Source organism: Mandrillus leucophaeus, unplaced genomic scaffold (assembly GCF_000951045.1).
Source record: "Mandrillus leucophaeus isolate KB7577 unplaced genomic scaffold, Mleu.le_1.0 Scaffold465, whole genome shotgun sequence".
In the NCBI taxonomy this organism is placed as follows: domain Eukaryota; kingdom Metazoa; phylum Chordata; class Mammalia; order Primates; family Cercopithecidae; genus Mandrillus; species Mandrillus leucophaeus.
Genome location: NW_012104976.1, coordinates 2814168 through 2827631, shown reverse-complemented (window position 1 = coordinate 2827631; position 13464 = coordinate 2814168). Strand labels below are relative to the sequence as shown.

At 41.2% G+C, this 13464-nt stretch overlaps 1 protein-coding gene across 2 annotated transcripts in view; it reads right to left on the bottom strand.

The window, feature by feature from the left end:
* Window positions 1–11050, bottom strand: part of MED17 (mediator complex subunit 17) — a 29377-nt gene extending 18327 nt beyond the window's left edge. Inside the window, exons 1-7 of one of the 2 annotated variants that reach the window (XM_011995015.1) lie at window positions 10515–11050; window positions 7481–7647; window positions 5313–5396; window positions 4866–5085; window positions 1779–1915; window positions 1608–1692; window positions 601–753 (exon numbers count right to left, since the gene is read on the bottom strand). In XM_011995015.1, the coding sequence (XP_011850405.1) occupies window positions 601–753; window positions 1608–1692; window positions 1779–1915; window positions 4866–5085; window positions 5313–5396; window positions 7481–7647; window positions 10515–10764 (1096 nt within the window). In that variant the 5' untranslated portion in view covers window positions 10765–11050. The remainder of the gene's footprint in view (window positions 1–600; window positions 754–1607; window positions 1693–1778; window positions 1916–4865; window positions 5086–5312; window positions 5397–7480; window positions 7648–10514) is intronic. The other variant, XM_011995016.1, reaches the window with a different exon arrangement.
* Window positions 11051–13464: the final 2414 nt, after the last annotated feature.

The following is a 13464-nucleotide window of genomic DNA, read 5'->3' as shown; positions in this document are numbered from 1 at the left end:
TGGGGTTTCACCGTTGTTAGCCAGGATGGTCTCGATCTCCTGACCTCGTGATCCGCCCGTCTCGGCCTCCCAAAGTGCTGGGATTACAGACTTGAGCTACCGTGCCCGGCCTTTTTTTTGTTTTAGTAGAGATGGGATTTCACCATGTTGGCCAGGCTGGTTTCGAACTCCTGACCTCAGGTGATATGCCCACCACAGCCTCACATAGTGCTGGGATGACAGGCGTAAGAGTAAACATTTTTAAATTGGCCTCTCATTTAGACAATAAGGCAGGATCCCTGAAAAATCTCCCTTCAAAGCAACTGTTGCTAAATAACTGTAGCTATGCTAGCGCAAATTTTCTTTTCTCTTGACCTCAATAATGACTACATAAGTGCAAATTTTAAATATGTAGCTTAAAAATCCAAGGGTCACACTATTTAGGACAGAACAGATTCCACAGTGTAGTTTGTGTTACATGCTTTACTGGCTGTCACTATGGATAGCACACTATTTCTTTGCTCTCCTTATTCTCCCAATACACCCTAAGAGCTACCTTCTCTGTCCTATTCCCCAAAACACAAAGTCCTGTTCATAAAGTCGAAAAAGGGCTGCTCTTACTCGGAAAGGGCTGAGAGATAATCTGGTTTTTCACCACAATGTGAGGGATTTGTGATTTAATTTGAACAGCTTCCCGAGAGAGCTGTGCAAAAATTTCTTTACATAAGAGAACATTCTGTGCCGCTTCTAATTTTGTCTGCCAATGTGGGGAACCTGAAAGACAAGAAATATATGTATCAATTATCTAACCATATTATGCATTAACTAGTTTAAATGGTGATCTGAATACATATGACAAAAGTTTAGAAAAACACTACATTACAGTATATTCTTTTTTTTCTATTCAGTCTCTATAGAGACTGTCAAAAATTGCCAATGCCAACTGTTACAAATCATCCCAGCAGGGTATTGAGAAGTTCCCTGCCACCCCAAGCTTTCATTCCTGAAGAAGTTGTTTCAATTCCTGAAGAGGGATTAGCAATAATCATGCCACAGATAAACCTCATTGGATATGATACTACCACTGTGCAAAGCTATATTCTTTCCAAATTATAAAAATCTCACTTCTTTAACAGAGAAAACCAGTAAATAAGTCCAATCTTTAAAAAAAAAAGTTGCCGGTGGCTCACGTCCTTAATCCTAGCACTTTGGGAGGCTGAGATGGGTGGATCACCTGAGGCTGGGTGTTCAAGACCAGCCTGACCAACATGGAGAAACCCCATCTCTACTAAAAATACAAAATTAGCCAGGCATGTGGTGCATGCCTGTAATTCCAACTACTTGGGAGGCTGAGACAGGAGAATCGCTTGAACCTGGGAGGTGGAGGTTGCAATGAGCCGAGATCGTGCTACTGCTCTCTAGCCTGGGCAACAGGAGAGAAACTCGGTCTAAAAAAAAAAAAAAACTGCACAGCCATTCACTAATGGTTTATTGACAAATTTTAGAAGTACACTTTGAATTGTTCTTACTTCAAAATATCTATTTTTCCTACCTATATTTATCTTCAGTTTATTTTAAAACGTCAGCTCAAATAAGACCAGAAATTAGAGGATAGAACATAACCATACCTGGTTTGGATTTGGGCAAAGGTCGTTTGAAGAGGTTAACGGTGCCAAGGTCGCCTATATCTGGAGCCTGTTTTTGTATTGAAACCTACATGACAACAAAAACAAAAAGGGTTAACAAATTAACTTCAGGCTATTCATAAGAAATTACTTGAAAAATATTTTGACAAATACCTTGATATATGCAGACCCCTCTAAATCACTCGGAATTTGGACATCAAGAGGACAGTAATCTTCAGGTATCTTTTTATCCAGATCAAGATCTGTATTCTTTATTACTTCAAATGTACCGTGATGAGGAAAGAGAGATCCTAATGTTGTATGAAAAATAGGAAAATAAAAAACAGTTACCATATTATTCTGACACACATTATTAACTATATAATACTTGACATCCACATCACTGAATCACAAAGTTCCCACTAAAAAACATGTTTTGGGGGAAAGGGTGAGGAGTGGTGAGCAAAGGAAAGAAAGATAACAGTGTTGGGAGGGTAAGTTATTTACCTTAAAAAAATAACACTTCTTAGTCCAATGACATCATTATAATAAGAATTCCACAGAAAATCCAAATTGTTTTATTCTAATGGAGTATTGATAAAAATGGGTGTACTCACAGGGCGAGTGCAGTGGCTCACGCCTGTAATCCCAGCACTTTGGGAGGCCGAGGTGGGCGGATCACCTGAGGTCAGGAGTTCAAGACCAGCCATGACCAACATGGAGAAACCCCCGTCTCTACTAAAAATACAAAATTAGCCAGGTATGGTGGCGCATGCCTGTAATCCCAGCTACTCGGGAGGCTAAGGCAGGAGAATTGCTTGAACCCAGGAGACGGAGGTTGCGGTGAGCTGAGATCGCACCACTGCACTCCAGCCTGGGCAACAAGAGCGAAACTCTCTCTCAAAAAAAAAAAAAAAAGAAAAAAAAAAAAGGGTGTACTCCTAGAAAACAATCCCTCAGACTGAAACCTAGGGGATGAAATACTTCTGGAGCTTAGCCTCTCTACTAAGATTTCAACTAAGTGCTCTGCATCCAACAAACAGAAAGACAGAGGATAGTGCACATAGCAACTTTTTTTCAACCAGTCTCCTAGATTTTTTATTTTATTTTTTATTATCTTTTTAGAGACAGGGTCTCCCTCTGTCTCCCAGGCTGCAGTGTGGTGGTACAATGACAGCTCACTGTAGCCTCAAACTCCTAGGATTTAACAATCCTACCACTTCAGCCTCCGAAGTAACTAGGACTGCAGGTACATGCCCATCACACCCAGCTAATTTTTATTTATTTATTTTTTTTAGATATAGGGTCTATGTTGTCTAGTCTGGTCTTGAACTCCTGGGCTCAAGCAATCCTCCCACCTTGGCCTCCCCAAGTGCTGAGATTACAGGCGTGAGCCACTGTGCCCAGCCCAGTTCCTAGATCTTACGTGATGTGTTTTTGTGTAGTTCAGAAATTTGGGTGAGTTGCTCTGGGCCACTGAATTATGTAAGAAATAGATGGTTCAATGTAACTGGTTTTATAACAAGGGAAGATGCTAAAGATTTTCTTGCAATTAAAAACAATGTGATCGAATCCTTTCATAATCACGAGTGACTATCCCAAAGAAAGAATTAAAGTTCCTATACACAAATTATTTGTGGAAAAGAAAATATCCAAAACAAGAAAGCACTGCTTCTACAGACCACCTATTAAAATTTTTAAATGGTCTTGTCATCTTTAATTCATCTTTATGATGAAATTTAACCTTCAGGATTCAAAATAGCCCAATTAATAATAGTGTTGAAGCATGTCATTCCTCCACTATTTGACTTAACCACCTTAACTTACCTTTTTTTAATTTTAGGATAATGACAGCTTACTCTGGCAAATGAATCTTGCAGATATCACTCTACCATTATCTCAACTATCCAAGCCAAGACTCCTTGCCTCCTCCCCTGATATTCACAGCTTTTACCCCATTGAGCTATGAAGTTTTTCCATATAGCCAGTCCCTCTGACTGCCTCAGCAGCTTGTAAAACATTGCCACTATTACCCTGTAAAACCTACTATTTGTTATAGCTCAACAACTAAGAATTTATATCAAAAAATATGAAGTCAACATCATCAAACTTTAGTATGCCCCCAAAAGTTGCATGCCCTAAGTTAGTGTTGTAGCCCTAGTTTGATGGGAAAAAGGAAAGCAAACGTTTCTGCCACCCTTTCTCTTCACTCAGGACATAAAAACAGCTTAGCAGATTTATGAGAAAAGAAACAGTAACGAATAGAAAGTTTCTTTCCTCCTTTCATGTCCAGTTTTTTTTGTTTGTTTAATAATCAGAAGAACACTTGCAGCAGGTCCAGTTTTTTTGTTTGTTTGTTTTTTGAGAGAAGGTCAGGCTGCAATGCAGTGCTGCAATCTCGGCTCACTGCAGCCTCGACTTCCTGGGCTCAAGGGATCATCCTGCCTCAGCCTCCTGAGTAGCTGGGACTAACAGGCATGCAACACCATGCCCAGCTAATTTTTGTATTTTTTGTAGAGATGAAGTTTTGCCATGTTGCCCAGGCTGGTATTGAATTCCTGAGCCCAAGCAATCTGTCCACTTCAGCCTCCCAAAGTGCTAGGATTACAGGTGTGAGGCACTGCACCCGGTCATGTTCAGTTTTTAAGGGTTACAGGTAAGGCCTTGATTGAGGAGTGTAGTTCTACCTCATTTCTAACAAAAAAGTCAATTATGCTTCAAGGTGTGCCAGCACATAAACCCCATCTTTGAACTTTCTGTTAAGTGTACCTACAAGGTTTTGAAATAGAAACTAGGCTATTTATTATAAGGCTCTAATAAGAGTGGTTTTGGCTTAAATGAACAGAAATTAAAATTTTGAAACATAACACATAGCTGAGAAATAATATATTATAGAAGGATGTTTAACATTATACTTACACAGAAAGCATAGTTTTTTGTTTGTTTTTGAGATGGAGTCTCACTCTGTCCCCCAGGCTGGAGTGCAATGGTGCGATCTTGGCTCATTACAACCTCCACCTCCTGGGTTCAAGCAATTCTCGTGCCTCAGCCTCCCAAGTAGCTAGGATTACAGGTGCGTGCTACCACGTCTGGCTAATTTTTTGCATTTTTGGTAGAGACGGAGTTTTGCCATGTTGCCTGGGCTCGTCTTGAACTCCTGGCCTCAAGTGATCCACGCACCTTGGCCTTCCAAAGTGCTAGGATTACAGGCATGAGCCACTGCGCCTGGCCAGAAAGTATAGTTTTTAATAATATTCATACCTGCACTTCTGTAGCTCAGATCTCCAAGAATTTTATCTCCAACTTTTCGAAGTTTCCAGTGTTGCCGTAATCGCAAAAGCTCAGAATTGAAGTCTCTTTGTAGCTTGTTTTCTTGGTTTTCGGTAACTGATTTAGTCAGTCTCTCTGCCCCCTTCAATAGGATTTGTGCTGCTCCAGCAAGTGACTTCTTTTTAGATATCAACTGCAACGTCTGAGGATTCTATCAAAAACAACGCAAACATGCAGTTCTGCAGGATTTTTAAATGACTCTAATATTACATATTTTATCAATAATAAAATGAAGTGAAAGAAGAGCAAAAAAGAGGGGCAAGTACACATAACAGTGGTTTTTATAAAATAACCTTAACCTATTTATTTGTTCAACTCACCCAAAGCTTTACTTATGTTAAATCAAAAACAATACAATGGCCTCTAGCGAGAACTTACCATTGCATCAACTTTGCCCAGCCTGTTAGGGTCCCCTCCTAATGTACTGCCATTCCTCTCCTTATATATTGCCGCCCCCCTATCCTGTACATATACATATAGAGTTATATATAACCTTTTTGGCACTCATTATACTTCTGATTAACATCTATAATCTCTGCTTCAATGTAACCTGCATTGGCAGAAACCGCTATATCCACAAACCCTAGAACAATGCCTGGCATATAATATTTGATTTAATGAATGAATGAATGACTGCAATGGGTATAACTGTAAAATTATCTTGTATTTTGTAGCTTACCATAGTTTGTATCTTACCATAAGCTATTAAAGTGCTTTTGGAATTAAGACTAAAATCACGAGGCATTACCTTTTTTTCTTTTGAGATGGAGTCTTGTTCTGTTGCCCAGGCTAGAATGTAGTAGGACCATCTTGGCTCACCATAGCCTTGACCTACTGGCTCAAGCGACCCTCCCGCTTCAGCTTCCTGAGAAACTGGGACTCCAGATGCGCAACACCAAGCCTGGCTTGTTTTGTTTTTTGTTTTGGTAGAGACAGGGTCTCGCTATGTTGCCTGGGATAGTCTCAAACTCCTGGCCTCCTGGTTTGGCTCCCCAAAGTGTTGGAATTACAGGCATTAGCCACTGCACCCTGCCATTGTTAATATTAAATGTACTTCACTGAATCCTAATTTTTTGGAAAACTGATCAGAAATCAAAATCTACGTATCATATATACATACATAAATACCCACCATTACCATAATTTGTGTATTTTACTAACCAGTTTAATAAAGTTTTCTGGCTGTATGAGCGTCAAAAATCACATAAAAAGCTTCACAAAAATATCAAAATAATCTTTTGATCATATTGAGGAATGTAAATAAAAGAGTTCCTGGAGATCTTAAGAAATTCCTGGAGTGTCCTTTCTGGGAAAAGCACAGAATAGTAGAAAAGGCAGTGGGGCTATGAGTTAGATGCTGGAGTTCTAGTCTTGGCTCTCTAACTACTGGCTTGACAGCAACTTGAACATATTACAAATCTCTTTAAGCTTTAGTTTTCTCTCTGTAAAATGAAGACAGCCGATTTAGGGAACTCTATTAGTCCCTTAGCACAATGTTTCTAGATTCTGAAACTATTACTATGTGAGTAATTCTATTCAATTAATTGTATTTACAAATGGGTTCTAACAGTCATTACTTCCTCTCCATGACTAATTTGGTTATGGTCCTGACACTTGTTTTCCTTAAGGACCCACGCAGCCTCAATGATTTCAGACTATTCACCAACTCCTCTTTCTGCTGCTTCTCTTTCATCTTCAAATGTTCAAAAATGGAATATATTGTTTATGAAATATCAGCAATTCTACCCAGCTCTCAATATGCTCCATAATTTGGCCTAACCTTTCTAATCCATCCCCTAAAAAAAAAAGGAAGGATTAGATGGAAAAACAGGGACTTAGAGACAATAACTTCTTAATTTAAGGTCACACAGTTAATGAAGGCAGAGGCAGGACTTGAATCCAGGTCTACCTGATTCCAAAGCCATTATATCATCACATTTTTGTGTAATATATCACAGACCAAGGATCCAGGCTATAAGAATTTGTTAAGATTTGGTAACCTTTAAAGTATTACTTCTTTTTTTTTTTTTTTTGAAACGGAGTCTTCCTCTGTCACCCAGGCTGGAGCGCAGTGGCGCAGTCTCGGCTCACTGCAACCTCCACCTCCCGGGTTCAAGCAATTCTCCTGCCTCCACCTCCTGAGTAGCTGGGGCTACAGGTGCCCGCCACCATGCCTGGCTAAATTTTGCTATTTTTAGTAGAGACAGGGTTTCACGGTTTTAGCCAGGATGGTCTCTATCTCCTGACTTCGTGATCTGCCCACCTCAGCCTCCCAAAGTGCTGGGATTACACGCGTGAGTCACCATGCCTGGCCTTAAAAGTATTACATTCTTAACGAACCTTAACTCTTCCAAGAATCACAGGTATATAACACAAAAATAAAGGAAATGCAGTTGTATGGTTTTGTTTTAGACCAGTTAGTCTTTAAGTCTTCATCTGGACTTAATTTTGCAAGAAAGGAAAATGGAACAATACGCACAAAGCCAAAAAAGGGTCCTGGGATTTAATAAATAAAATTTTATTATTCAATTAAAGTCCACAAATACCTGTTTTGGAGGAAGTGCATCCTGAGAGACAGGATCAAGAGTCATAAATTTTTTATCCCTAACAATACTGAGAACGTCATAGAGAACACACATTTCTGTCAGGGCACTTCTCAAATTGTTCCTCACTGAGTCCCAAGGCCAAAGGGAAGGTTGAAATTTTACCACTCCTAAAAAGAGAGAGAGAGAAAAAAAGAAATACAGAAGTATTCATTACATTGAATGGCAGACAGCTCACTTAGTTTTAAAAAGTACTAAAAGGAGAAATAATGAATTTAATTTCAAATTGTTCTCTTACTTATCCCATCCCCTCCACCCTTTCTTATATCTTTGTTAACATTCACATTAGCATTCCTACAATTGCAAAATGAATGACATCTATTTTCACAGGTTAAATTTATCATTACAACATTATAGACTCAAGTATCTTTCCAAATTTATGTAAACCTTTTTAATAATCTTCTTACAGTTTTTAGAACTTGAATTTACAATTGTATACATTTTCCAAAATACAGAAAGGTACAAAATGAAAATGACCTGTAATGCCAGCCACTATTAGCATATCTTCCTTTTAACCATTAAAAAAACATATTGTTATTAAATACATGAACATTCACCATAAAGAGTTCACACGATAAAGAATTAGAGGGTAAAAAGTGAAAGTTTTCCTTCATTCCCCACCCCGATTCCCCTCCTGAGAGGTAACCACTATTAACAGACGGAGTATACTCTTTCAAAGGTTTTTCTATGCACTTACATACATTTCCAATTTTCTATTACTTGCTTTTTGCCCCGCCCTCACTTAATATTTCCTAGAGACACTTCCATGTTAGCACTTACAAGTCTACCTAATTCTTTTAACACTGTATGATATTCTGGAACATGGATGTACGGTATGTTTAACCATTTGTATTTAATGGACATGTAGATTGCTTCCAACAACGCTAGCAGTGGTAAACACCTTGAATATATACCCTGTATACGTGCACCTTTTTCTGCAGGTTCAATTTTTAGATGTGGTAATAGTGAATCAAAGAAGATACACATTTAGAAGTTTCGGCTGGGCGCAGTGGCTCAGGCCTGTAATCCCAGCGCTCTGGGAGGCTGAGGCAGGGTGGATCACCTGAGATTACGTCTTTAAGACCAGCCTGGCCAACATGGTGAAACCCTATCTCTACTAAAAATACAAAAATTAGCCAGGCAGGGTGCCGCATGTCTATAGTCCCAGATACTAGGGAAGCTGAGGTGGAAGAATCCTTGGAATCCAGGATGCAGGGGTTGCAATGAGCCGAGATCGCACCACTGCACTCCAGTCGGCGGCAGAGCAAGACTCCGTCTCAAAAAAAACAAAACAAACAAAGTTAAAATTAAATTTTGGCACATACTAAACTGCCGGATTGTCTTTCAAAATCACTATCAGTTCACATTCCTAACCGTGAATATTAACAATCTTTTCAATTTCTGCCAATTTTGTGCATGGAAAGAGTATCTTCATCATGTTTTAATTTACCAGTCCCTACTAACGAGATTGAGTCTATGTTTTGTTTATTGATATCTGAAGTCTCTCCTCTATGAGCTATTTATATCTTTGGCCCATTTTTCCAGGGTCATCATTTTCTTTTCAGTTTGAAGGGACTTTTTGAATACAGAAGATATCAACTAAATGTGTGTTATATGGGTAGAACTTCTCCCAGTCTGTCATTTATCTTTTTACTTTGCTTAAGGCATCTTTTCCCATTGTTTTTAAATTTTATGTAAGTAATACATCTATCGTTTATAAAGTAGGTGGGTGAGTGTGTGGTTGTGTGTGTGGCTGTTAGGGTCTTGTTCTGTTACCCAGGCTGGAGTGCGGTGGCACAATCATAGCTCACTGCAGCCTTGATCTCACTGGCTCAATCCATTCTCCTCCTTCAGCCTCCCCAGTAGCTGGGACCACAGACGTGCACCACCACGCCCAGCAAATGTTTTTTAATTTGTAGAGACAGGAGCTCCCTATGTTGCTCAGGCTGGTCTTGAACTCCTGGACTCCAGCGATCCTTCCATCTTGGACTCCCAAAATGTTGGGACTACAGGTGTGAGCTACCATGCCTGACTCGTTGTTTCCTAAATTAAGAAGATCTATCCTGCTCCCAGAATAATACAACTATTCTTTCATTATTTAACACTTTGTTTTGCTTTCTTCATTTGGCACCTCAATCCTCAAAAATTATTGTGGAAATAATTTTTGTGTGAGGTATAAAGTAGTATTTACGTTTTTCTGCAAATGGACTCCTAATAATCCTAACAGCACTGCCCTGAAAAAACATCTTTAAATTCCCATTTACACCGAGTCTGCTGCATAATTAAATTAAGAATTGTGATTTTTTTTTTTTCCAAAAATCCTTGACAATAATGAGAATCTGAAACCCACTCATTGTTTCTTCACTTCCCTCCTAACCAGCCTCCTTCCTTCCAGTTTTGCTTTCCCTATAATTCATTTACTGGAAAGCATCTGGAGTAACCTTTAACAAAATCATGTCTCTACTTATCCTGTGAAAGTTTGCAGTGGTCTCAACATTAGTCAAACGCTTATCATGGCCTACTGGGCTCTACAGGATCTGGACCCGCCTACCTCTTGGACCTCGTCACACATGCCAGTCAACATTGACTTCTTTTCTGTAGGTGCTACTATCATCATCCACACCGCACAAGGATGCAAAGTAACTCGCCAAAGGTCACGCAGCCGGCAAGGGGCACTAAGTGAGCCACATTAAAGGCCTTCTACAGAGAAGCATTCATTTAAACATTTCACCGTTTGACAGTGTCTCAAACGCTCCCACTCAAGGAGGCCCGCAGGAGTACTGCGTAAAGTCGTGTCCTAACTTGGCCGGCAGCAACAAAAAGATGACGACCAGTATCCTTACGCTTCCACTCGTGGGACACTCAAAAGTTCTCGCACGCACAGGATCTCCCCCACCGAGGAAGAGGAGGAGGGCAGCCACCCGGGCGGGTGCTGGGACCCAGACCGGAGGACTCGGGCAGCGGATGCAGGCTTTACCTTCCTCGTCGTCCTGGTCTGCGCTGGACCCGGCGCCCGGCCAGTCCTGCGCGTCGCCCTCGGTCCCCGCCGCCTCCTCCTCCTCGGAGCCCGAACCCTGGCTGAAGTCGATCCGCTGGGCTAGACGAGCCAGATTCTGCGACATGGACAGCGGCGGCAGGTACGTCTCGGTGCCATCGAGGCCCACCTCATGGACCTGCTTCTCGCAGGCCGATTCGATGCTGATCCGCACTGCGCGCACCCCGGACATGCTGGCGGCGTCGGCCAGCGGTGGGAGGACCCCCACACAAGCCAAAAAACGAGGTACGGAGAGGAGGCCTCCCAGCGAAGAGCCGGGAATCCAGCACCCCGGAGCCGCGGTGCCTCAGAAGACCCTCAGGAAACCGAAAGCAACGCTCAGGCTGGAAACAAAAGAGCTGGCCCAGCAACTTTCCCAGAACGCACTGCAGGCTCCCCTCCCGGCGTCTTTCGGAGCAAAACTGGGCAGGCGCGGAAGCTCCTGGACTCCCGAGAGCGCTTCCGGTGAATCACCATGCAGGGTGCGGTAAACTTCCCGGCCCATAAGAGGCGTGGCCGGCAGCGGGAGGCAAAGACCGGTTCAGGAGCCAAGACTGGCTCTCTGTTTTTAAGCCTGCCTTTGTTTAAAAAGGGGATGAGGAAAGAAAGCCTACAGAGGCGAAAAGAGTCAAGGAAAAAGAAATTAGTGGATGCTTGTATCTTAGCAATGAGAGTCCTGTTGAAAGAACTGAGATCTGATGGCGCGCGCCTGTGGTCCCAGCTACGCGGGTGGCTGAGGCGGGAGGATCGCTTGAGCCCAGGAGATGGAGGCTGCAGTGAGCCGAGATCTCACCACTGCCTAGGCAACAGAGTGGGATCCCTTCTCAAAACGAAAGTTTTTTTAAATTAGTAAGAAACTTTTTAAAGACTATCTGAAGAGTTAGAAATTAACGGCATGGCTTGGGGGAAACAATTGTGCTTATCACCACTTAAAATTATACTAATTATTTGGTTTCATGTTAGTTATAACTCTATGACAGCCAATATTTGCAGCAGACATAATAGGCTCTGGCATGTAATAAGTACTTAATATTTATTTTATGCCCGAGTAACAATAAATAATGTTGATCTCACTTTTTTATTAGTGATGGGGTCCCGCTGTGTTGCCCAGGCTGAGTGCAGTGGTTATTCACAAGTGCTATCAGCACACTACAGGCTGGAGCTCCTGGGCTCAAACGGTGCTCCTGCCTTAGCCTCCTGAGTAGCTGGGACTATAGGAGTGTGTCACCATGCCTGGCCTACAAATAATGTTTAAAAGATTAAGAAGAAGTGGTATAACTTCAGTCTTTGGGTCTCCAAGAATGTATTTCATTAGTAGGAAATCCACAGAAAAAGATGGATTATCTTATATTACAAACCTCTATATTTCATTTAAGGAATTATATATACTGTTTATCGTGAGTGTTGACCAGGTTTTGTTCTGACCAAGATATATCTAGGTTTTGAACTACTTTCCTAAGGTATTTAGGGAAATACAGTTGCCCTGGTGTTAGTCCCTGCTGAAGAAGAAAGCAGATGGCCGTGTGAAGAAGGCGTTGAATTTTCATGAGAGAAACCTATTTCTGGCAAGCTGCACGGTCTGTCGCACAATCATGTTTGAGAACAGTACTTGCTTTTCGTGTAAATTTGTAAAAAAATATTTTTTTAACTTTATTTTAAAATCTGATTAATAGGCACAGTGGCAGTCTAACAGCAGTGCAGACAAAAACAAGACAACAACAAATGAACATGATTCCCAGAATAAGTAACAGCTTTTGCCACCAAGTCTTCAAGATCAAAACTAGCTGCTTAGCCAGTTGTTTAAAGATGTATTGAATCTGAAAGTTTAGTTGTTGAGGTTTTCATATTATCCATTAACATAGACACATTATCTGATTCATCTGGGATACAGACATAACACACAGTTTTTATGATAGTGCAGGTTCGTCCCTGGGCTTCAGTGAGTATGTCAAAAGCCATATGGTTTTGTAATATAGCCTTTTCCGTAAAAGTAACTTTATTGTTTAATAATGGAATACCCATGTAGCTATAGTTTGGGTATAATTGGTTAGGACCTCTATATGCCAAATAACATCTTCAACACTCAGTTGTGGTATGAAGATGGAAGCTAAATGATCATACCAATGGAACACAGAATGAACCCAATGAGATCATAAATAAGGAAAATGTGCAGGTTTTGGCAAAGTACGAACTACTTGACCATATGGTTAAGCATAACCTGAAGAACATCATCCTAACTATCCTGGAAGTAACCATGGCCATAGGTTAGCGCCACATAGCCAAAATGTTCCGTTTGGAGCTAATCAATAAATACATTCAATGGCATGCCAGTCAGTACTTTGTAATATAATGGTGTGAATACATAGTTCTTTGGGTATCCATCCCATATCTCCAGTGCTTTTGGGCCAGATATCTTTGGTATGATTTCTCTGTTCCCAACATAAAGGGGCAAAGTGGCTGGGCACGGTGGTTCATGCCTATAATCCTCCACTTTGGGAGAATGAGGTAGGTGGATCACCTGAGGTCAGGAATTCGAGACCAGTGTGGCCAGGAATTCGAGACCAGTGTTGCCAACATGGTGAAACCCTGTCTCTACTAAAAATACAAAAACTAGCTGGTCGTGGTGGTGCATGCCTGTAATCTCAGGTACTCAGAAGGCTGAGGCAGGAGAATCACTTGAACCCAGGAGGCAGAGATTACAGTGAGCCAAGATCTCACCACTGCACTGCAGCCTGGGCAACAGAGTGAGACTCTGTCTCAAAAAAAAAAAAAAAAAAAAAAGTCGGGGGTTGAGGAGGCAAGGGCAAGGTGACTGAGCTGACAGAAGGAGGGGTAAGCCAGATAAAACCACCCCAAATTTGTGTTGTACCATTCTGAAATCAAGGTGTCTTAT